The sequence below is a fragment of the Capricornis sumatraensis genome, chromosome 13 (genome assembly GCF_032405125.1).
Source record: "Capricornis sumatraensis isolate serow.1 chromosome 13, serow.2, whole genome shotgun sequence".
NCBI classification, from domain to species: Eukaryota; Metazoa; Chordata; class Mammalia; order Artiodactyla; family Bovidae; genus Capricornis; species Capricornis sumatraensis.
The window spans coordinates 91,043,430-91,068,989 of NC_091081.1; the positions used below are offsets into that span (position 1 = coordinate 91,043,430).

The 25,560-nt window shown below is 43.9% G+C and overlaps 1 protein-coding gene across 2 annotated transcripts; it reads right to left on the minus strand.

Moving 5' to 3' along the window:
• Positions 1 to 3,251: 3,251 nt before the first annotated feature.
• Positions 3,252 to 24,818, minus strand: PSMB1 (proteasome 20S subunit beta 1). 2 transcript variants are annotated; one of them, XM_068985196.1, is made up of 6 exons: positions 24,677 to 24,818; positions 21,570 to 21,677; positions 17,379 to 17,460; positions 10,970 to 11,099; positions 4,508 to 4,614; positions 3,254 to 3,545 (listed from the first exon to the last, which is right to left on the minus strand). In XM_068985196.1, the coding sequence occupies exons 1-6, from the start codon at positions 24,787 to 24,789 to the stop codon at positions 3,360 to 3,362; spliced, it is 726 nt and encodes a 241-aa protein (XP_068841297.1). In that variant the 5' UTR covers positions 24,790 to 24,818; the 3' UTR covers positions 3,254 to 3,359. The 2 variants fall into 2 exon arrangements, with proteins under 2 accessions (XP_068841298.1, XP_068841297.1); XM_068985197.1 differs by lacking the exon at positions 21,570 to 21,677 and having other exon boundaries at positions 3,252 to 3,545.
• Between the last annotated feature and the right edge of the window lie 742 nt (positions 24,819 to 25,560).

Here is a 25,560-nt window from a genome sequence, read left to right on the forward strand (position 1 = left end):
TCCAAGAGAGAAAACAAGCCCCAGGAGACTAACGGTTCTCTCCTACCCTACGTCCTGACCTGCAGCCCTCCTTGCCTTCAGGTTCCCTGCGGTCCAAACCGTCCATGGGCATAGTTGCCACCTCCTCTGTGGGTGGAGCCTGAATGTCCTTCCCACCTGCTAGGTGTGGGCCTGCGACTGCCACCTTGGGCAGATGGGCAGTGCCGTCTTCCTTCTGAGCCCCTCTGATGGGCGTGGTGGTGCCTTCAGCTCTGCCAGACCCTCCCTCTCCAGCTGCTCCTAGCTGCTGTGAGGGGTGCAGGGAACTCAGCCCCTTGCAGCCACCGCTAAAGTGAGCCATCTGGAGGTGGTGAGGCTGGTAGGAATGCCCTCACGCCCCGGTGTGTTGCTTCCAATCCGGCTGAGTTCCCTTTACACCCATTGCTCCTTCCCAGGAGACTTTGGCGCACGCGGGCTTCAGGCTCCAGCACCAAACACTCATGGGTCATCTAACCAGCCCCTCGTAACTGCACAAGGTCACACCTCTAGTCAGCCCCTCATTAAAAGTCTCCTAAGGCTTCCCTTGGAGCTCAGTTGGTAAAAAATCTGCCTGCAATGCGGGAGACCCAGGTTCAATTCCTGGGTTTTCTAACTGTGCTGTGTCTCCTTGGTATTAGCTTTCTAACGCATACTCTCACGTCCCAGTCCAGAAACTAGGCCAGTATGTCTGGGGTGGGCTCAGGAATTAATTATTAAGTGCTCTATGTAATTCTGAGATGTTGTTGTTGGTCAGCTGCTGAGTCACATCCAACTCTTTGGGACCCCATGGACTACAGCACACCAGGCTTCCCTGTCCTTCACTATCTCTGAGTTTGCTCAAACTCATGTCCACTGAGTTGAAGATTCCATCCAACCATCTCGTCTCCCCCTTCTCCTCCTGCCCTCAATCTTTCCCAGCATCAAGGTTTTTTTCCAGTGAGTCAGCTCTGATATACGGAAGCATTTAGTCACACCTTGAAACGCACAGAGGGGATGGGAGATCCTGGAGTCAGAAGGGTTCTCCTAAATAACAGGTACAGAAAAACAGCTGGGAAACCCTTCAGGGAAATGACTGAGACATTTTAGAAATAAAGACCATTTTCCTCCAAGTAATTCATATTCCTCTCAAGTAGGCTTGCACGGTCACCGTCTCAGCCTTCTGCTTTCACAATTACAGCAGGAAATGTAGCCCCTGCTAGTCACAGGCTCAGCTTAGCCAGCATCACCGCACTGGGCAAGCAGACTGCAAAAAAGCTTCTCTGCTCTGACAACGAAAGGGAAAACGAACGTGTGCACACATCCCAATTCAGCGTATGTAAGTCAAGCCATGGCTGCTGCCTCCAGCGTTGAGTGCTGTTTTCCCGCAACAACGTCTAACATTATCAGGTTCTTTCAATTCCGTGCTGCAGACAGCAATGTAACTCATCTATGAAGCCAAGTCTCAACGTAATTGAGCTTTCTCACTGGAATCTTGCACGCATGCTAAATTGCTCTGTCGTGTCTGACTCTCCGACCCCGTGGACTGTAGCCCACCAGGCTCCTCTGTCCATGGGATTCTCCAGGCAAGAACACTGGAGTGGGTTGCCATTCCCTCCTCCAGGGAATCTCTCTGACACAGGGATGGAAGCCGCATCACTTGTCTCCTGCATGGCAGGCGGGTTCTTTACCACTAGTGCCACCTGGCACTGGAATCTTAAGAGTCTGGCTAACTGTAAAAGCCAATTACTCCTCCAACCTATCAAAGGCTAAAAGGCTGCCTTTTCCGGGTGAGCATGTGTAACTGAATAAAATATAAAAGCCACTCAAACAACTGGAGTCAGAGGTAGCTCTAGGAGGTTTCACATGTAGCACATTCTGGACAAGGCCTTCAGGGAAACCACGTTTAGTCTAGAGGAATATTAGGCTAAAGTACTTTGCACCTGATGGTTGGGGGAAAATGGTCCTAGAAACCTTGGGAGGTGAAGACCTAATAGAAAAGTTTAGGTACAAATTTATATAATTTTAAGTAGTGAAAAATTAAATCTCAAATCAACAGAAAATCCTTTGAAACAAAAAATAAAATATACCTATAGCTGACAATTTTAATGGCTAATTTTATGTCAACTTGGCTGGATCACAGGGTTCCCAGATATCTTGCTGAGTGTTATTTCTGGGTATCTGTGAGGGTTTCTGGATGAGATAAGCATTTGAATTGGGTGAGTAAAAGGTTGCCCTCCCCAATTTGGGTGGGTATCATCCACTAATTTTCTCTTCACGTTGAGCTGGGACCAGTCTTCTCTTGTCCTTGGGGACAGGGTCTCACACCCATCAGTTTTCCTGGGCTCAGCCCTTTAGGCATGGACTGGAATTCATACCCACATCCCCTTGGTCTTGAGGCTGCAGACAGTGGACGATGGGGACTTCTCAGCCTCCAGAACCATGTGAGCCAGTTACTAATAATAGATCTGTACCCTATTTCTTCTGCTTCTCTGGATAACTGATATAATAGAGAGGACCAATACATTTTGAATGGGAGAGTCTGGTTTTCAGTTGTGATGTTGTAAGAGAACTGAATGAGATGTCACCAATGCACTCTGCTGCCTAGGACAGAGTATTCAACAAGTATTTCTTGAACAAAATTTCAAATATGCACCCACTAGGGATTTTTGATCATTTAAATTAACGGAAAGTCAACAGTAAAATTCCATTTTTCTTAGCCCACAAAGCAAATCACACCCCCTACCGTAATAATTTGCTCAACATTAAAAAAGTTATTCCAACATTATATGTAATACAGTTAAAACGTACTTAATAGTTCTAAGGCAAAAACTTTAGCTCTATCCAAGTTTAGCTCTCAATTTTAACATTTAACTGTTTATAACAATTACTGCAGATTGCTGGCAAAAGTCCATATAAAGGGCTATTTGCTTTTACAATTTTCTTCTGTTTTGGTTGACTTGAAGATTATCCTCTAAAACAGCCATTCCAGGGATGATAGACCTTAGCATACTCTACTTATATTAACTAACATCTCAATGAAACCGAGACAGTTAAAGGTAATCTGTCCATCAAGGCAAGCTAGGTGGACTAAATAAACTGTAAACATGTTTTCTGTAACATGGGCTATCATAAGATGATAAACTGACCAAAAGACTCTGCATAGCTCTGGATGACAGAAAAATACAAGAATGAAGAAAATGAAAGGAAAAGGAAATTCTATTTCCTAGTTCTGTCCTGGAAGAAGACAAGTTATAACAAAATAAGTGCTTGGGGTTTTATTTTTTAATAAAACAAGTTAGTCCAACAGTTTCAAGGTACAAACTTAGCCAGTTTGGAGCGGATGAGTGACAAGGGCCCAGAAGTCAGTCCTTCCGCAGAGGCACGGTCTCCTCCCTGACGCCCTCCTTGGTCACGATGCAGACCCTGAGTGCGTCCCCAGTGTACACGTCTCTTTCTGCAGCAGAGATGAAGACATCTTTCACAAGTCGCATGGCTCTGTCCAAGGACAGCGGGACATGCTCCACATTCTGCATGTTCTTAAAACCAACCTAGTGGGACAGGAGACCTGGATGAGGCATCTTGCGATTGCAAAGGAGGCCTAGTCTCCCCCAGAGCCTCCACAGGCCTCAGGGGTCAGAATGAATATGTCACACAGACGTAACACGTCCCCCAAGCGAAACGCTTCTAGACCTGGCTGAATTACCCACCTGACACCTGACAAGCATCCACTAAGACACAGTCCCCACTTCTGAGAAGCGCACAGTAGAGGGTTAGACACATGAAAGCCAAGCCTGGTTACAGAGTGTGCGGAAACTAAGAAGAGAGAGCCAGGAGAGCCTCCTGCAGGAAACGTATTTGAGTAGAGGAACCCTAGCAGATAAGCTGGAGTTAAGGGTGGAGTCACATCACAGATGGAGGCGTGGAGACCGGCAGGCACATCATTCCAAGGATCTGAGTGGAATACAGAGCGACAGGAAATGCGGCAGGTAAGCAATAAGCAGAAGTGACTGCACACGTTTCAAACAAGCAAGGAGGATGGAACAAGGAAGTCAGCTAGGAGGCAAAAAGGATGTTAGGAAATTAACACAATGATCCAGGCAAGATGCCGTGCAGACATAAATGCAGCCAGCAGTAACAGAAAAGGGGAAAAATTAAAATACACATGGAGGTTAGGATATGAGATGAGGCGACAGAAATGGAGAGACTGGGGGGGGAATGCATCCTCATGATCTCCACATAGAAACGGCCAAAGCAGAAGCGACACAGGGCCGGCCGCTGTGGACAGAAGCGCCCGAGTCAGGAGAGCAGGAGACGCTGGAGCCCTGGGCCTGAGCGGCCACAGGAGAGCCCGCAGCGCAGAGACAAGAAGGCGGGTGAGGCCAAGCAGCCAAGCAAGCTCAGCAGTGAATTACAAAAGAGCCTTGATTTCTCAGCTCCCCTAGCTAATGAAGAGAAGGCAAAGGAAGGCACTTTGGGGTCACCCACCACCCCCTGGATGCAGTCTCCTCACCTGGTTGTCAAGCAGGGGCTGCAGCATGGCACTGGCTGAGCCTCCAGCCTTGAACGAGTCTCTCTGGTAGGACCCTACTGGGTCAAAGCTGTACACGGCTCCCTTCCCTTAGAGAAGAAAAGTCTCCGTTAGAGTGCTTCCTGACAACATTCCCAATTGTGGTAAAATAACCCGAATCAGAGTATGACACAACATGGACCATCAACTTGGCCAAGATTTAAGAAGCACGGTCTACTCCTGCCCTCCCCTCAGAATGGAGCTGGAGGCCCTCCTGCCCACGGCAGCATCTGCCACAAGGAGCTTCACACTCTTCAAGCTGCTTTACCAACTACTGCGATGGGGTTCCCAGTGCACATGGGGTCACCAGTCACAGCTGCTGCTCTAAGCTCTGCTGCACCAAACTCCTCACAACATTCCTAGAAAACTAACTGGGGTAGCTGCAGTGAGGAAATGCGTTTAAAATTTCTCCTCGTGCAAAACAAGCAGCAGAGCACACAAACCTTGTTATGTGTTTTTAGACTAATGGTAAGCACACTCTGTAGCATCAATACTATAAAAAAATCAATTTAACAAAGAAGAAATTCCAGAAGAACACAAATATCACATGTGATCTACTAGCAGTACTTTTTTTGGGGTAAGAAAAGCAGAATCTGAGCACACAGATTCTTATCATGACAGTGACAGAGACCTGTCGGGCGGTAAGTAAATGGGCTCTCAGGCTCTCCTGAAGCAAGTATGAACTGTCATGCCACTGGAGTCAGAGTCCATCACACTATAAAAGTACGCACCCTATGATCCAACAATAATTTCACTTACAGAATCAAAATTTACCTACAAATAATGCTTATATAAATACACAAAGCGGTATGTACAGGATCATTGATTTATCTTTGAAAGATAAAAAAGTTATAAGCAACCTAGAATCCATTAGCAGAAAATGTCATGTCCACCATAGTGATGCGCAGCCTAGGGAGCAGCTGTGGCACACAGCCACAGGACGCGCCAAAGGAAGAGCTCTGCAGTGAGCACAGCAGTCTCACCTTCATTTACAGGCATTAAGTGAGCGCCTACACATTCACACAGGCACACAGAGACATGCAGAAAGGCTAACAAGGGAACCACACTGATTCATCTCTGTGGGTTAGGGACGAGGAAAGGGAGTCACTTTATAAGCTCTGGTATTGACTTTACTACAAAGAATACACGTCACTGTAATTTTTAAAGAGAACTTTTAAAAACAACTGTGTTCTGAGTGTGAGAACTCATGAGTCATTTATAAAGCATGACTTAAAAACTAATAGATTCATGCAGAATTCTGAAGAATTACATAAACATTACCCTAAGCTTAAAAACCCCACCAAGAAGGCAGCATCTGAGAAAACCTGAAGAAGTGTTCTGCTAGAAATAAGCTTGGAACAAGAACCCAGATTGCAGCAAGCAAGCTCACCAACTTCAACACATAAGCAAAGGGCTATGAAGGACAAAATCAAAGGATAAAGGATAAAAAGGCAAAGGATAAAACCAAACCTCGTGTTATCTTTCACGAGGCCAATAGGCCACAAGTAAAACAAGGCCCAAAAAATTTACCCAAGGGCAGGGGGCTTCTTAGGTGGCTCAGTGTAAAGAACCCACCTGCCAATGAAGGAAACACAGGTTTGACCTCTGGGCTGGGAGGATCCCACAGGCTGCGGAGCCACCAGGCCCGAGGGCCACACCTACTGAACCTGTGCTATAGAGCCCAGGAGCCCATGCACCCCGGCGCCTGTGCTCCACCCAAGAGAAGGAGAAGGCTGAGCACTGCAACAAAGAGCAGCCTCCACCCGCCACAACCAGAGATGAGCCCACACAGCAGCAAGGGCCCAGCAGAGCCAAAATCACACACAGAAACAAATAAAATCACATGTATAAATAAAATCACATATGTAAATAAAATCACAAACATAAATAAAATCGCATGTGTAAATAAAATCATGTGTAAATAAATGAAATTACATGTATAATAAAATCACATGTAAATAAAACCACAAACATAAAATCACGTGTAAATAAAATCATGTGTAAATAAATGAAATTACATGTATAAGTAAATAAAATCACATATGTAAATAAAATTCCATGTATAAATAAAATCATGAATAAAATCACATGTGTAAATAAAATTATATATGTAAATAAAATCACATGTGTAAATAAATAAAATCACAAACAAAATCACATGTGTAAATAAAATCACATATGTAAATAAATAAAATTACATATATAAATAAAATCACATGTGGAAATAAAAATTCCATGTGTAAATAAAATTATATGTGTAAATAAATAAAATTAAATGTATAAATAAAATCACATATGTAAATAAAATTAAATGTATAAAGTCACATGTGTAAATAAATAAAATCCACATGTAAATAAATAAAATCACAAACATAAATAAATAAAATTACATATACAAATAAATAAAATTACATATATGCAAAAAGATTTACCCAAGGGAAGCTAAACTCAGAAAACCACACACAACAGCTTTGAAAAGAGTAGAATGTGTAAAGGAAGAGACATTTGCAACGTAAGCGGAAAACAGTTGTTACAAATCAGCAAGAAAAAGACTAACCTGTGCGTAAGGGAACAACTGATGACTAATACATGGGTCAGTCTCCAAAAAAGAAATGAAAAGGGCAATAAACATGAAGACACCCAAACTTAATAAAAACAAAGAATACATATAAATTATAACAACGTATTTACTAGGCAAAGACCTTCAAAATGTGTTAAAATTCTGATACTGGTTAGGACGCCAAGGGAAAACGAGAAAACCTCAAAAAAGACAAAAATGGTACTCTCACCCCTGCTGGTGAGTGCAGGACCCTTTCTGATGGGCAAGCATGTGGTATCAGCAGAACGGAAAACACAGATATTCTCTGACCCAGAAACTCAACTTCCAGGAATTTTTTCCAGGGAGATAAGCATAATAGGAGAAGTACACAAAATCTTATGTACAGGGAGGCATAATACTGTTTCTGTTAAGGAAACTGGAAACAATGTAAATGAGTCTCAGAGGATTAGGGGGAAACTCTGGTACAGCTCTACCCCACGTGTTGGCCATAAAATCACCACCCACACCTTTATCCACCAGCACAAATCTACCCCATGACAATACATCCACTGTACAGTCAAGGAAAAACGTGCCAACTACGGCCTACTCACACAGTGCACAAGCACATATGCATACCCAGAAGGCTAACAGTAATCACCTCTAGGGACAGGCTTTGGGGGATGCCCGCTTTTATCTTTGTATTTTCCAATACTATTTGACTACTTCTGTAAGCATTATTGTTTTCGTCATAGAGAAACCAAAGTCCTCGTTAACTTGGGGGAGATTCTTTAAAAGGAGGTCATGATTGCAACTGGGGAGGTGAAGGCGCAGACGTCAAGCAGCAGCTGCCGCTGTGCTCAGTCAGCTGTCGCCCCAGGGTCCTGAGGGTCTCTACTAGGAACGCGGCCCACCTCCAACACAAAAGACAGGAGACAACCTCAACACTCAACAGAGGCTCTGGACTTGGAAGCACAAGGCTTAGGCACAGAGAGAGTAAATCCAAGAACAGAAGTGTTAGATGGAGAGCTGGTGAGCCACTCCACCACATGCCTTTATGACCACATTTGGATTATCACTCTTCGGTGCAAATGGACAGCCAAAATCAAAAGAAGTGTGAAGGGAGCCTCCAACAGAAGAGCGCAGCCAAAATAAGCAAGACCAAAAAAGCAATCTGATAAAATGCAGAGAACCTTTCAAAGGAAGTACCCCAACATCTACCAGCAACAGGATACTTAAAAAAAAAAACAAGGAGCTAGAAAGTAAGAAAAAGCTCTCGGAAATTAATGATGGAGGAAACAGAAAGAGTTCAGTGAAGAACGAGGCACTGAGGTTGAGAAACTCTTCAGAGCAGAACAAAAAAAACCCAAACAGCCAGACAACATGTGGGGGAAGTTTTTTTTTTTTTAAATAGCAAAAAACAGTAGGATAGAGAAAAGACTCTAAAAGCAAAGACTCAAAAAGGTCTCCTGATAGCTTTCTTCAGAAATTTCTGTAGCAATGCACTCCATTAAACAAGGAAATAAACGAAGAAAGAGGAAAGGATGGGAGTGAGAGCACTCACGGCTGTCCTGGGAAAACAGGAAAAGAAGGCAAAGGGCTATTTCACTACACACAGAAATTCCTCTTAGGAATAAAAAATCAAATTAAACCAGACAAGACTCGGAGAAAAAAGCCTGAGAATACCACCAAAGCAAGCTAGAATGGTGGCACGTGGAAACCAAAGCCTAGGGCTCTGAAGTCAAACAGACCCACACCTGAGCTCTGCCCGTCAGTATACACGAGATTCTCAATCAGTGACACTGACACCCTCAAAGACACTGTCTGCCTGCTGAAATTCAACAGCAGCTATTACTCATGTTGGTGAAATCTGAACGTATTAGCCTGACATTCTAATCAGACATAACTGAAGCTAAAAAAGGCACCAGAGACCGTGCGTGTTCAGGGAGAATAACAGAAACACACGTTGCCCTGTGTGAACCAGAGGCTAACGGGGATTTGCTGCATGACGCAGGGAACTCAAACCCGGGCTCGGCAACAGCCTAGAAGGGTGGGAGGGATGTTCGAGTGGGAGGGTAATGGGTAAATGTGGATGTTTGGTAGAAACCAACACAATACTGGAAAGCAATGATCCTTTGACTAAAAATCAGTCAAAAAAAAAGGCACGAGAAGCATGCTGGGTGTTAGGCAAGCTAACCTGTGGCTAGAATTACTCAGGTTAGGGTAACTAATTCCTATTCACCATTTCTGTATTGTCTCTGTTTTTACGTATGAAAGCCTGAAACTGCTATGTCAACCCAAAGGGATCAGAACGGACCCGTTTGTCACCTAAGGGGCGGGGCTGAGAGAGAAAGGGAGAACAAAGGGAACACCTGTGAGCGGGAATGGACAGAGTGGAACCACGAGAGAGGAGCGGAGAGCCTGGCTCCCTCTGACCCAGAACCTTCCCTCTCGGAAAGACAGACTGGGCTTCCCTGGTGGCTCAGTGGTGAAGAATCCGCCTGCCAATGCAGGAGTACATGGGTTCCATCCCTGATCCGGGAAGATTCCACGTATCTCAGAGGAACTAAGCTCACATGCCAAAGCAACTGAGCCTGTGCTTCAGCGCCTGGGAGCCACAACTCCCGAAGGCCGCACACTCTAGAGCCGGTGCTCCGCAATAAGAGGGCCCACTGTGACGAGAAGCCTGCGCATCACAGTGCAGATCAGGCGCCACTCACTGCAACTACAGAGAAGCCTGCTCAGCCACAAGGGCCCAGCACAGCCAGAAACAAATGAGTTTCAATAAAAACAAAGACAGCTATTCCAACCGTGCTCCCCTCAGACACGTCTGTGCCTTCTCGTCACAATCTCCGTGCCTGTGCTTAGTGCCTCAGTCGTGTCCAGCTCTGTGCGACCCTGTGGACTGCAGCCCACCAGGCCCCTCTGTCCACGGGATTCTCCAGGCAAGAATACCGGAGTGGGTTGCCATTTCCTTCTCCAATGCGTGAAAGTGAAAAGTGAAAGGGAAGTCGCTCAGTCGTGGCCGACTCTTAGCGACCCCCTGGACTGCAGCCCACCAGGCCCCTCTGTCCACGGGATTCTCCAGGCAAGAATACCGGAGTGGGTTGCCATGCCCTCCTCCAGGGGATCTTCCCAACCTGGGGATCGAATCTAGGTCTCCCACATAGTAGGCAGATTCTTTACCATCTGAGCCACCAGGAAAGCCCTCTTTTTACAATGGACTACTCTAAAGTACTCCCAGGACACAGATCTGTCCTGGGAGACTGTATTTGATTTTCAGAAGCAACTAACAGTTCACTCAAATCAGATCTGGTGAAAAACACTGCTGCCTTTTCTGGGTAACACAGCTTTAGCTCAAGATGAGCATGGGAATGTCAAGGAGCAGCGCTGGTTCTCCCTGGCCCTCCTGGTCCAACCCTGACAAAGAATCAAAGAGGTGTTTCAGAAAGGATCCAAGAGCACTGGTGGAAAAGCATTTCTTTCACACATTACTTTCAAAACAAGTTTTTGAAATCAAATATGCTCATTACTGAAGTGTCATTACTTAAAATCATATTTAGGTCAAGCTTCTCCAAGTCAAGTTTCTTTCTCTGAGATTAAAATGCTCAATATTTACTACTGAACTCATGCAAGATCTTGAGAAAATACCTGTAGAAGAACCGAATGCCCAACATCCATCTAACACACGACTTGCCTGCCGTGTCTCGCTGGATAGTCCTTTACTTCCCTTTTAACTTCAGTTTCTTCACTGCCTTAATTATGAGAAAATAAAGTTGCTGGGCAAGATGGTACCCAGTTTCTATCAGCTCTGGATGGAAACACACATAAATGCTACCCACTCCATCACTCACAAGGAAACATCCTACCTTCTTCATCAAGCCCCCCGATGATGTTGTACACGTAGTAGGGAAAGAAGCGCCTGGAGTACAGGATTGTAGACAGCATCGCAGCGATCGCCCCGGTCGTCATGGCCTTGTTATTGGAATGCTTGTACATCTGCAATTATTAGCGAAACCAACAGGCATGTAGAGGCGGACTATACTGAAGACTGGAACAACGAACAGCAAATCGAAAAGAATGAAAGCCTGTCCTGGTGAAACGGGAAAGGACACCTGTTCCTTTCACGATTAAACACAGTAATACAAAAACAAAATAGTATTTTATTATGTCCTATCGTTGTGGGGGCTACAGGCATTTCTCAGGAAGAGAACGGCAAATTGCCCTCAGCTCTCCAGTTTGGAAGCTCCTTTCCACGCCTGCCTCATCGCAGACCCTCTTAATTCAACAGCAAATACACACAAACAGATCACATGAGGCACCCTGGAGAGGACATTCCAAACTCAGCTCTCCACTCAAACAGATCACATGAGGCAACCTGGAGAGGACATTCCAAACTCAGCTCTCCACTCAAACAGATCACATGAGGCAACCTGGAGAGGACATTCCAAACTCAGCTCTCCACTCTGCAAACTGACACTCGTCAGGAAAACACAGCCCATGGGCCAAATCCAGCCCGCCACCTGCTTCAGTGAAGCTTCACTGGGACACAGTCTTGCTCATTCATGAGACAGCGTTAGCGCCTGTTTTTGCACAGTTCAGTTCAGTCACTCAGTCGTGTCCAACTCTTTGCAACCCCATGAACTGCAGCACGCCAGGCCTCCCTGTCCATCACCAATTCCCGGAGTCCACCCAAACCCATGTTCATGGAGTCATCCAATCATCTCATCCTCTATCGTTCCCTTCTCCTCCTGCCCTCAATCTTTCCCAGCATCAGGGTCTTTTCAAATGAGTCAGCTCTTTCCATCAGGTGGCCAAAGTATTGGAGTTCAGCTTCAACATCAGTCCTTCCAATGAACACCCAGGGCTGATCTCCTTCAGAATGGACTGGTTGGATCTCCTTGCAGTCCAAGGGACTCTCAAGAGTCTTCTCCAACACCACAGTTCAAAAGCATCAATTCTTTGGCGGTCAGCTTCTTCACAGTCCAACTCTCACACCCACATGTGACTACTGGAAAAACCATAGCCTTGACTAGACGGACCTTCGTTGACAAAGTAACGTCTCTGCTTTTCAATAAGCTGTCTAGGTTGATTATAACTTTCCTTCCAAGGAGTAAGCATCTTTTAATCTCATGGCTGCAATCACCATCTGCAGTGATTTTGGAGTTCAAAAAAATAAAAGTCAGCCACTATTTTCCCATCTATTTACCATGAAGTGATGGGACCAGATGCCATGATCTTTGTTTTCTGAATGTTGAGCTTTAAGCCAATTTTTTCACTCTTGTCTTTCACTTTCATCAAGAGGCTTTTTAGTTCCTCTTCACTTTCTGCCATAAGGGTAGTGTCATCTGCATATCTGAGGTTATTGATATTTCTCCCGGCAATCTTAATTCCACCTTGTGCTTCTTCCAGTCCAGCGTTTCTCATGATGTACTCTGCATATAAGTTAAATAAGCAGGGTGACAATATACAGCCTTGACGTAGTCCTTTTCCTATTTGGAACCAGTCTGTTGTTCCATGTCCAGTTCTAACTGTTGCTTCCTGACCTGCATACAGATTTCTCAAGAGGCAGGTCAGGTAGGCTGGTATTCCTTTCTCCTTCAGAACCTTCCACCATTTACTGCTATCCACACAGTCAAAAGCTTTCAGTTCAGTTCAGTCGCTCAGTCATGTCCGACTCTTTGCGACCCCATGAATCGCAGCACGCCAGGCCTCCCTGGCCATCACCATCTCCTGGAGTTCACTCAGACTCACGTCCATCGAGTCCATGATGCCATCCAGCCATCTCATCCTCGGTCGTCCCCTTCTCCTCCTGTCCCCAATCCCTCCCAGCATCAGAGTCAACTCTTTGCATGAGGTGGCCAAAGTACTGGAGTTTCAGCTTTAGCATCATTCCTTCCAAGGAAATCCCAGGGCTGATCTCCTTCAGAATGGACTGGTTGGATCTCCTTGCAGTCCAAGGGACTCTCAAGAGTCTTCTCCAAAACCACAGGTCAAAAGCATCAATTCTTCGGTGCTCAGCCTTCTTCACAGTCCAACTCTCACATCCATACACGACCACTGGAAAAACCATAGCCTTGACTAGATGGACCTTAGTCGTCAAAGTAATGTCTCTGCCTTTGAATATACTATCTAGGTTGGTCATAACTTTTCTTCCAAGGAGTAAGTGTCTTTTAATTTCATGGCTGCAGTCACTATCTGCAGTGATTTTGGAGCCCCCAAAAATAAAGTCTGACACTGTTTCCACTGTTTCCCCATCTATTTCCCATGAAGTGATGGGACCGGATGCCATGATCTTTGTTTTCTGAATGTTGAGCTTTAAGCCAACTTTTTCACTCTCCTCTTTCACTTTCATCAAGAGGCTTTTTAGCTCCTCTTCACTTTCTGCCATAAGGGTGGTGTCATCTGCATATCTGAGGTTAGTGATATTTCTCCCAGCAATCTTGATTCCAGCTTGTGTTTCTTCCAGCCCAGCGTTTCTCATGATGTACTCTTGACGTAGTCCTTTTTCTATTTGGAACCAGTCTGTTGTTCCATGTCCAGTTCTAACTGTTGCTTCCTGACCTGCATACAGATTTCTCAAGAGGCAGGTCAGGTGGTCTGGTATTCCCATCTCTTTCAGAATTTTCCACAGTTTATTGTGATCCACACAGTCAAAGGCTTTGGCATAGTCAATAAAGCAGAAATAGATGTTTTTCTGGAACGCTCTTGCTTTTTCCATGATCCAGCGGATGTTGGCAATTTGATCTCTGGTTCCTCTGCCTTTTCTAAAACCAGCTTGAACATCAAGGAGTTCACAGTTCACATATTGCTGAAGTCTGGCTTGGAGAATTTTGAGCATTACTTTACTAGCATGTGAGATGAGTGCAATTGTGCGGTAGTTTGAGCATTCTTTGGCATTGCCTTTCTTTGGAATTGGAATGAAAACTGACCTTTTCCAGTCCTGTGGCCACTGCTGAGGTTTCCAAATTGCTGGCATATTGAGTGCAGCACTTTCACAGCATCATCTTTCAGGATTTGAAACAGTTCAACTGGAATGCCATCACCTCTACTAGCTTTGTTCGTAGTGATGCTTTCTAAAGCCCACTTGACTTCACTTTCCAAGATGTCTGGCTCTAGATTAGTGATCACATCAGCATGATTATCTGGGTCATGAAGATCTTTTTTGTACAGTTCTTCCGTGTATTCTTGCCACCTCTTCTTAATATCTTCTGCTTCTGTTAGGTCCCTACCATTTCTGTCCTTTATCGAGCCCATCTTTGCATGAAATGTTCCCTTGGTATCTCTCATTTTCTTGAAGAGATCTCTAGTCTTTCCCATTCTGTTGTTTTGCATTGATCGCTGAGGAATGCTTTCTTATCTCTTCTTGCTATTCTTTGGAACTCTGCAATCAGATGCTTATATCTTTCCTTTTCTCCTTTGCTTTTCGCCTCTCTTCTGTTCACAGCTATTTGTAAGGCCTCCCCAGACAGCCATTTTGCTTTTTTGCATTTCTTTTCCATGGGGATGGTCTTGATCCCTGTGTCCTGTACAATGTCACGAACCTCAGTCCATAGTTCATCAGGCACTCTATCTATCAGATCTAGGCCCTTGAATCTATTTCTCACTTCCACTGTATAATCATAAGGGATTTGATTTAGGTCATACCTGAATGGTCTAGCGGTTTTCCCTACTTTCTTCAATTTAAGTCTAAATTTGGTAATAAGGAGTTCATGATCTGAGCCACAGTCAGCTCCTGGTCTTGTTTTTGTTGACTGTATAGAGCTTCTCCATCTTTGGCTGCATAGAATATATGCAAAATGCATATACTGGAACTCAAAAGCTTTGGCATAGTCAATAAAGCAGAAACAGATGGTTTTCTGGAACTTTCTTGCTTTTTTGATGATCCAGCAGATGTTGGCAATTTGATCTCTGGTTCCTTTGCGTTTTCTAAAACCAGCTTAAACATCGCTGAAGCCTGGCTTGGAGAATTTTGAGCATTACTTTACTAGCGTGCGAGATGAGTGCAATTGTGTGGCAGTGTGAGCATTCTTTGGCATTGCCTTTCTTTGGGATTGGAATGAAAACTGACCTTTTCCAGTCCTGGTTTAGGGCAGATTAAACAGTTGCCACAGAAACCAAATGGCTGAATCCTGATTAGACTCAGACAAGCCTCTGTCTTTTCAGAGAGGGTATCTGTGAGAGACAAGGGCAGCTCTACTTTGTATGAACTCAGCAGAGGGCAGGGTCTTAATCCTTAGAGCATCTACCACGAAGAACAGAAGTACCCATGATGGATCCTGTGACAGTGATTTCTGACCCAAGATTCACTACATCCTTGGCAACCCTAAATTATCCTAACTAATAAATCTAAGCTCACCAATTTGTCATCCACAGGGAAAATCTCTAAAGAGCTATAAAATCTAACAATGACAAGATTACAAAGAAAATTCTTCACTTCATTTCAAAACCAAGCACCAACATATTTATTCAGCTCACCATTTACATAACAATATGTGAAAGAAAATTTTCAAGTACTGTGCGTTCAGTTGAACTCACTGCACCTTTCTGAAATTGTATTAACAAAATACTACTTTCCATGTCAGGTTTATTTTTGTCTCCTAGGCAGTGGCACCCCACTCCAGTACTCTTGCCTGGAAAATCCCATGGATGGAGGAGCCTGGAAGGCTGCAGTCCATGGGGTCGCTAAGTCGGACACGACTGAGCGACTTCACTTTCACCTTTCGCGTTCATGCATTGGAGAAGGAAATGACAACCCACTCCCCTGTTCTTGCCTGGAGAATCCCAGGGATGGGGGAGCCTGGTGGGCTGCCGTCTATGGGGTTGCACAGAGTTGGACACGACTGAAGTGACTTAGCAATAGCAAAAGTGCCATTTACAAAATATGCATTAGGAATCATATAAATGTCAGTACATAAGTCACTACAGCTTTCAATATCAATAGATTTAAACAAATGTTAACAATTGGTAAATACTCAAGGAAATCATTTCTACACATTTAAACAGGTAAGTGTCAGTTGAATTCATTACATGACTCCAGTAACCTTACTCGTAATCTTAAGGGCTATCCACAAGCAGGCAAAACAGAACAACAACCCTGCTAATCTTTTCATGTACCAGCTGAACTTACCAACTACTAAATATTACAATATATAGCCTAGAAAATTAAATATAAAAACTAAGGAGATATAATACTGATACTGTAAATATCAATAGAAATTTAAAACGTCACCGAGCTATGTAACTAAGAAACAGAGCTACACTTCTGAGTATTGACGTATGGTGACTGAGAATTCTACCCTAACCCTGTACTTTACAAACTAAGAAGAGAGTCATTACTGAAAGATCGGCATGAGTGCAGCCTGAGCTACTCCTATCCTATTCTCCCTGAAATGACCTGACGCAAACGCTGCTAATACACCCAGGCCAGAATCAACATCGAGGCCTGCCTCTGCTTCTGTCAAGTCAGCTCCCTTGTTCTTCAACACCCCCGCTCCCAGAGACACGCAGGTGGGCCAGCGCCAGCCCCTCTGAAGGCTGCACTGCAGTTAGTTCTCTCGTTCTCTCCCTCCTCCCTCACCCTACCCGCTCTCTTCCACTTCCATCCACCTTGTGTCAGATCTTTCTCAGCTGGCTGTCAACTAAAGACTGGCAGGGGCCAGGTGAGAATGACTGTGCCTCTAGTCCAAACAGCTGGCTCGTCCTTCTGCTCCTGCCAAGAGTACCCTGCTGTCAAGAGAGCGGGATGTGCTGGCTGATGGTGCTTCAAATCAAGTTCTGGTCTAAAAGCCTGCCTCCTCTGCAGAAACTGATTTGTTTCATTTCTGAGAAGAGTATCTTCAGAAGAAACCCCTTCCAGTCTACCTTAAAAAGAAGAGATAATCCTTCACTTCATATCGTACGTGTACTTTGACAGAAAGGAACCTGCCGTCATTTTACATTACGCTACTTTGACGATGGCCGTATTAACAAGCCCGCGTCATTTGTAGTGTAGGTTAAAGGTTCACCTGCTAAACTAGTTCTCCTCCAGCTAGCAACAGCCATGATGTACGCTTAGTCTTAGTGTTAGTCGCTCAGGCGTGCCCGACTCTGTGCGACCCCATGGACTGCAGCCCACCAGGCTCCTCTGTCCATGAGATGTTCCAGGCAAGGATACTGGAGTGGGCTGCCATTTCCTTCTCCAGGGGATCTTCCCAACCCAGGGAAGTAATCTTAAAATAATCTAAAGAACTTTTGTCATTAGGTTTCAACAGTGCAGACATGTACAAAAGCATCTACCTTTAGTCTTGCTTCAATAATTTTTGTCAGGGTAAGACAATCTCCATGAAAACCACTACATCCAATGACTGTTTTGTCTGTTCTGTTAAAAAAAAAAAACAAAACACCACATTTCAGGAAACGGTTGGACAGTAAAGCAAAACATGTCTTGAGTAATTTTAAATTTAAAACTCACAAACTCCCAGTCTCATTCCCATTTGGTGAATAAATTTTAAATTTAAAATTACTCAAGACATGTAGGCACATGGAGGTGGGAATTCCTGTATCCGGAAGTCTCACCCCTTATACCAAATGAATTACAGGTGGATAAAGACTTACGAGAATAAATGCAAGTATGAATACACTAAAGATAATATGATTGAATTTTTTAATAAGGTTAGGTTGAAGGCAGCCAATTTACATATAATACAACCCAATGCCCATACAGAAAGTTTCATAGATTTGACTGCATAAAAAATGAAAACGTCTATTAAAATATGGTGAATTGGAAAAAGAATATACACGACGAGACCAAAGTCTACTTTTAATTTCCTTATTCTACAAACAGTTCCTAAAAATATGAAATGCATTAATAGTATGATGGCTCTTGGGGATAATGTGCATAGTTAGTGACATCATATTGTACACTTAGAAGCTGCTCAGAGTAGAGCCTAGAAGTTCTCATCACAAGAACAAAAATGTTATAACCTGTGTGGTGACAGATATTAACCAGACTAACTGTGATCATTCTGCAATATATACAAATACGGGACCATTACGCTATATACCTGAAAGTATTGAAATGCTATACATCAACTATGTATGCGTGTGCTCAGCTGCTTAGTCATGTCCAACTCTTTGCAACCCCACGGACTGCAGCCTGCCAGGTTCCTCTGTCCGTGAAATTTTCCAATCCAGAACACTGGACAGGCTGCCAGTCCCTGCTTTAGGGGGCCTTCCTGACCCAGGGGTCAGACCTGCACCTCCTGCACTGGCAGGTGTATTCTTTGCTGCTGCACCACCTGGGAAGCCCCCAGATGTCAATTATGCCTCAATACTAAAAACAAAGGAGAGAGGGCAGAGACATGAAGGTGAAACTTTCAGGGCTCAGTCACGTTCAACTCTTTGCAAACCCACAGACTCGCCCACCAGGCTCCTCTGTCCATAGAATTCTCCGGGTAAGAATACTAGAGTGGATGGCCATTCCCTTCTCCAGGGGATCTTCCCGATCCTGGGATCAAACCCAGTCTCCTACAAATTCTTTACCGTCTGAGCCACTAGCTGCTGCTGCTGCTAAGTCACTTCAGTCGTGTCTGACTCTGTGCGACCCCAGAGACGGCCGCCCACCAGGCTCCCCCGTTCCTGGGATTCTCCAGGAAGAACACTGGAGTGGGTTGCCATTTCCTTCTCCAATACATGAAAGTGAAAAGTGAAAGTGAAGTCGCTCAGTCGTGTCCGACTCCTAGCAACCCCATGGACTGCAGCCCACCAGGCTCCTCCAACCATGGGATTTGCCAGGCAAGGGTACTGGACAGGGTTGCCATTTGAGCCACTAGGGAAGCCCCTAAATTATATGAAAGTCATATAAAAAGAGACACAAGTCACCATAAACATATAAAAGAGCCTCCACGCCACTCATAAATTAAAATCTAAAAGAGACAATTTCGGCCTAGTAGAATAATAATGCTTAATGCTAGTAAGGTTTTGAAAATCAGGTACTCTCAGAAACTGGGAAAGAATGTACACTGATCCAACTCTTTAGAAAAGCTGTTTGACAGCATCTATTAAAAACTTAAATGCACATCACTTTCATTCAAAAATCCCTTTGCTACAAATATACTCATGCAAGTTTGCGAAGATAAGCTCTAGGTTCACGTATAAGTATACGTATTATCTTAATGACTCTTTAAAACAAAACAAATACAACCCAAATGCCCACCAGAGAGTACTTAATAAAATTTTTGTGTATCTTTGCCAACAAAGATCCGTCTAGTCAAAGCTATGGTTTTTCCAGTAGTCATGTACAGATGTGAGTTGTACCATAAAGAAAGCTGAATGTCAAAGATCTGATACTTTTGAACTGTGGTGTTGGATAAGACTCTTGAGAGTCCCTTGGACTGCAAGGAGATCCAACCAGTCAATCCTAAAGAAAATCAGTCCTGAATATTCATTGGAAGGACTGATGCTGAAGCTGAAGCTCCATTACTTTGGCCACCTGATGTGAAGAACTGACTCAGTGAAAAAGATCCTGATGCTGGGAAAGATTGAAGGCAGGAAAAGAAGGGGACAACAAGGATGAGATGGTTGGATGGCATCACCAACTCGATGGACATTAGTTTGGGCAAGCTCTGGGAGTTGGTGATGGACAGAGAGACCTGACATGTTGCAGTCCATGGGGTCGCAGAGTTGGACACGACTGAGCAATGGAACTGACACCTCAAAAGTTAATTCCTAAGTCTTGATATTTATAAGGAAACCTAAACCCATCTCATCAAGAAATGATCAGCAGAGGCCCTTTCTTTCAGAAATGAAAGAATGATTCACACAAAACATACCTGTCCAACTGGGGAGACCACCGACACTTCCAGGGTCATCACCAGCATTTCTTGATCTCTCTATAACCAACCTCACTGCACTGAGCCAAACCCCAATATACCATAAGGCTTCACTGCCTGTACTATCAATAATGGCTGACAGTACCAGGAGGGTAAAACAAAATCTGAGCTTCAAAATGCTTTTGCCAAATATCCAGGTATCTAAATGAAGAAGAGTTTTTCTGCAAAGAATAAAGAGTAAATATACGTTTCAAACAAGTAGGGGAAGAGATGGGCTAGACTCTAGGTCAGCCCCAAAGGGCATGGGATCAGGAGCATGCAAGCAATTCATGTGTGACCCAGTGCCTGTAATGCACGGCAGGAACATAGAAGTAATACTGTTCTCTCTATATATACCTGAAGTATTTCATTAGAAAAAAAAAGAGAGAGTACTCATTCAGGAGGCACACAAGCTAAAACAGAATGTTACCAAGATGAGCAGAATCTTGTACAAGGACAGTATCTATCACATTATGTATTTAAGTTTTATTCATGATATTTACTACTTTCACTTTATAAAAGTTACATCTTAAAAGACAAAAATTGTTGCATGGGTATGCTACAAGGGCTTCCTTGATAGCTCAGTAGGTAATTCATCTGCCTGCAATGCCGGAAACCAGGGTTTGATTCCTGGGTCAGGAAGACCCCCCTGGAGAAGGAAATGGCACTCCACTCCAGTATTCTTGCCTGGAGAATCCCAAGGACAGACGAGCCAGGCAGGCTACAGTCCATGGGGTCACAAGAGTCAGACACGAGTTAACAACTAAATCACCACCATGTTACGAATCACAGAAGAGAAAAGGGTATCAAAAGATGGAAATGGACAGAAAGGGAACTGGGAAGATGAAGACAAGCTTACTGTTCTTTAGGTTGCGGTGTAGGCTGGGCCACGCCCTGCAGCACCACAAGGCCCACCCAAAGGACCTGAACCTCATCAGTTCACTCCTGCTGGAATTCAGGATTCAGAAGTGTTTGTGTAGTAACCTAAGAGTAACCATTTCCAACTGTGTCCAAAAATGTTAAATACAAACCACTGTTAACATGTAAGGTGCCTTTAGTTAGTAATTTATGCAGATTCCCCCTACCCCCAGTACCCATGACTTTATTTTCTTATGTTTTAGAAAAAACATAGCCACCCACTAGAACTGTGAGCCATGGATATAACTGCTTAAGATATGGGTAAATTGAATGTTTTAGGTTATTATTTTTTAAGGTGCAGATTGAAAAAGAATCCAATATATTAAAGGACCCAATATATTAAAGAAAGATTAAAATACATATGATAAAGTAGTAACAATAAAATGCTGATAAGATCTACATGATAGTATATGAGCATTGACTACAGAATTATCCTCTTTGCTGTATATTTGAGATTTTTTATAAGATATTGAGTAAAAAATATTTAAGTTACCAAAAACACTGTCGGTACCTAGATATAGCAAATATTATGAAGACTACATACTGAATTACTAGAAAATAATTTTCTAAAAAAAATACAAGCTAAGCTCCAAACAGGCAATCTAAAAATTCATGAAACACATCATTTAAAACCTGAATCTCTCGCAGCATTAAATCATCACAAGGTGCCGAAAACATGTCCTTAGAAATATTTACTTACAATTTGTAACATTTAGGGCTGTCCCGTGTGTGAATTGAAAACCCTTCACTTAATCTAGTGTCAGAAGCAACAATTGAAAAATCTTCTCCAGCAATTGCCAATACAGTACTGAGGGGAAAAGAAGGAAAAATAAAATCAATGAGTTATTTTGGACGTTAATAACACCTATCCCAATATGAGAAGGATCCATAGCACATACTGAGATAAAATCTACTAGATATAATCAAGTGCAGGATTCAGATGGAAGAGGAAAAGATCAGGGGAAAGGATCCCTGGCTACAAGTCATCTGGGGAAAAAAAAATTTAAGAATTCCCTTAAAAACACAAGTCAAATCAGACCAAAGGTTCCTTAGCAGAAGATTACAGAAACATCCAGCTTCCCTTGTGGCTCAACTGGTGAAGAATCTGCCTGCAATGCGGGAGACCTAGGTTCGATCCCTGGGTTGGGGAGATCCCCTGGAGGAGGGCATGGCAACCCAGTCCAGTATTCTTGCCTGGAGAATCCCCATGGACAGAGCCTGATGGGCTACAGTCTAAGGGATCGCTAAAGAGTTGGACACGACTGAGCGACTAAGCACAAACATCACTAAATTATCACCATCACCAAAAAACTAAACATTACTGATTAATATGTATCATTGAACAATTACTGATACTATAAAATGGCCAAAGGCCATGGCCTTGCCTGCTGGGGGAGGTGTAGATAGTGATACAACACAAGATATCCGAGCTCAAGACAGAGGGGCTTAATGTGGTTTTTATTATTTTTTATTTTTTGATCCCGCCACACAGCATGTGAAATCTGTTTCCCCACCAGGGATCAAACCCGTGTCTCATGCTTTGGAAGGGCAGTCTTAACCACTGGACCACAAGGGGGGTCCCGGGGCCTAATGTTTTTAATTTCTTTATATCCAAGTCCTTATAAAATTGTCTTGCACTCAGGAGACACCCAAGCATCTGCTGGAAAATGGACCAACAAAGAACAACCTTTTCCCTCTGTGGCTCTGTTCAGTGGAGGCCGAGCTCTAAAAGCAGACTGTGTGGGTTCGAAGTCTGGTTCTCTTGCTTAGAAAATATGAGATAGTCAACTGCTTAACTTCTCAAGGCCTCGCTGTCCTCAAACACGTATCAGGGATCACAACAATCGCTACTTTAGTTAGGTGTTACAAGCATTAAACGGACTAAATTGTTAGGCCTTATACCAGTGCCTGAAACATAACTGGTCCTCCAGTTAAGTGTTAGCTATGATCCCCCCGGCATAAGTATGATCACCGAGAACCTGGACCTTGAAGTTACCTAAAACCTGTCCGTGCCACTTAACAGCTCTGTGACCTTGGACAAATCATCAAGTTGATGATATCAGCAGTCCCTCTGTTAAAGGCTGAGTCAAATGGTGTAATCTTAAAGTACTCAGTGGCAAGTGCACAGGCCAATCACCTGGAGTCTGACCACATTCAGTCAGACTAGAAGGACACAGGACCAAGCCTTATTTTGTAGAAGCAAAGGCTGCCCAAGAGCCAGCAATAAATGTTAAAGGAAAAGGACACAGACTGAGAAAAGGTAATTCAATATCAGAAAGCCATAAGCACTGACTTTAGAGCAGTAACTGGATCACAAAGGTTAGACAGTAATGAACACTGAATACCTTCCAGTCTCAAGCAGAGTCTGCAACTGTCTCATGAAATGGGTCTAATAACACATTTTGTGATCCCACCACTTCATTAGTTGTCACAGGAAATATTTAAAAGTGCAATGATAAAAGCATTCATAAACTTCATAGCAATACAGATATGGATTCAAGTCCTGGGGTTCAACTTCACACCAGCGCTATGACTAACAAAATTAAACTTCTAAGAGCCCAAGTTCATTTGTAAAATTGAGGTATATATCATCTAACAGTCAGTCATCATGAGGATTAAAAAGATACCTGCTTTCAATCTACAAAATGCTTCTCTTTTGATTCTTCTCTCAAACTATGAGTAGCTAAGGAAGATAAGGAAATCTGGGTTCAAGAAGCTGAGAGGTAGGTACCAAACACCACACTGCTCTTAGACAAGGCTAAAATCACACTTCCACCTTCTTTGCAAATACCCCAAAAATCTACATTAAAACTTCAAACCCATAAGACCTGAGTAATTAATCTGGTCTTTGGATGGTCCTTAAAGATTACCAGATTAATTTGGTGTGTACGTTTCAAAGTACAAAATTTGGCTGGCAAACTATAAACGATGCTTAAATACACAGCTCTTCGCAGTGAAGAGCCCTAAAGAGAGTGTCTTTCCACAACCCTAGTTCTTTTAGTGCACTATCAAGGGAAAGTACTAAGATAAAGCTGATAAGTTAAAAAGAAAGAAAGAAAGAAAAACTTACATACAACATGCAAGAATACACATATTCAAAGGTCCGCCTTCTGAGTATTTTTTCCCTGAACTTATGCTAGCCCTTAAAAAAAAACACTGATCAATGAAACTAAGTCTGTGCAAGTAATCCTACCTGCTATTTAAAACAACTCAAAATGGTGATGTGATTAGACCTATTAGCTAGACAGGGCTTCCCTGATGGCTCAGAGGTTAAAGCGTCTGCCTGCAATCGGGAGACCTGGGTTCGATCCCTGGGTCAGGAAGATTCCCCTGGAGAAGGAAATGGAAACCCACTCCAGTATTCTTGCCTGGAGAATCCCATGGACGGAGGAACCTAGTGGGCTACAGTCCATGGGGTCGCAGAGTCGGACACGACTGAGCGACTTCACTTTCACTTTAGCTAGACAACTATATTTAATCACATGGCCAATCAACCCTAACTTTTAATCTCAGATGCTCAACCTGCCCCGTGCCTGCTGGCTTGAGAAGCACATTCAGACAGATAGGTCCATTTTTAAAGCTCGTCAGAGCGGAGGTCAGGTGTCAATTTCTATCTGCTGTCTACGTAAAGCTGGCCATCCACATCAAGATCCAGTGACCCGCCTATAAGGTGAAGCCCTGAAGAACAACAGCTAGCCGAGCAACCTCGGAGAGGGAGGCCTGAGACTGGAAGGGCAGCGCCAGGCAGACAGACGTAAGCAGGGATATGGAGGAAGAAAGAGAAAGCGGCGGCTCTGCGGGTTTTACCCTCCGTTGAAAGCGTAGGGCGAAAAGCGCAGCTGCAAAGGGCCCACGGAGCTGTGAGGTTCCATGGCCAGGTCTCGGCCCGCGCCCGAGTACGAGGCAACGGAGGACAACATTCCGTGGCTCCTCTCCTGCTGTCTCACGGCAAGATGGCTGCCTCGACCGGAAATTGTGCCGTTTCCGGCTTCCGCGGCGCTGCCTCCGGCCGCTCTATCTCGCGCCAGTCGTTGCTCCTGGAGGCCAGAGCCCTCCCTTTCCAGTCGGTAGCTATTGCCTGCTCTTCGAAGAGACCTGGCAGTGAGGTACAGGCTTTCTTTTCCAGGCAAATATTCGAAATCACTCGTGATGGATAGAAATTTTAAAGTCTGAGCTTACAAAGACATTGGAAAAACTATGGAGCAACGGAAACTCGAAGAGTCTATTGGAGTGTAAATTAGTACAGCCCTATTTCGGAAAGGGACTGGCATTACTTGACATAGTTGAAAATACACACACATCATGACCCAGCAGTTTCACGCCGAGATATGTACCCTGGCCAGAAGACGTGCAAGAATGTTCATAAAGATGTTCTTAATGGCCCCAAACTGGAAATGAGCTAAATATCCATAAACTGCAGAATGGATAAAGCAACTGAGGGATGTGGATGTGCAAAAGCAAGCAAATTAACTGACTTTGGCTAGAGGGAAAGGTCCTCCTTGGCTAGGGATGGGTTGGAGGTTGTAGTGCTAGCAATACTGGGTTTCTTTACTTGATTTAATGTTTGCCTGCTCAGTAGATCAGGTGTGTCTGACTCTGCGACCACATGGACTATGCCCACCAGGCTCCTATGTCCGTGGGGTATTTACAGGCAAGACTACTGGAGCAGGTTGACATTTCCTCCAAGGGAT

Bases quoted from the DNA above. Each gene is read 5' to 3' on its own strand.
- PSMB1 (XM_068985196.1), bottom strand. From the start codon at position 24,789: ATGTTGTCCTCCGTTGCCTCGTACTCGGGCGCGGGCCGAGACCTGGCC. The intron at 17,461-21,569 runs GTAAGTAAATAT...TTTTTTTAACAG, and splicing joins AGCCCTAAATGTTACAAATT to AACAGACAAAACAGTCATTG. The intron at 11,100-17,378 runs GTAGATGCTTTT...TAATAATTGCAG, and splicing joins TTATTGAAGCAAGACTAAAG to ATGTACAAGCATTCCAATAA.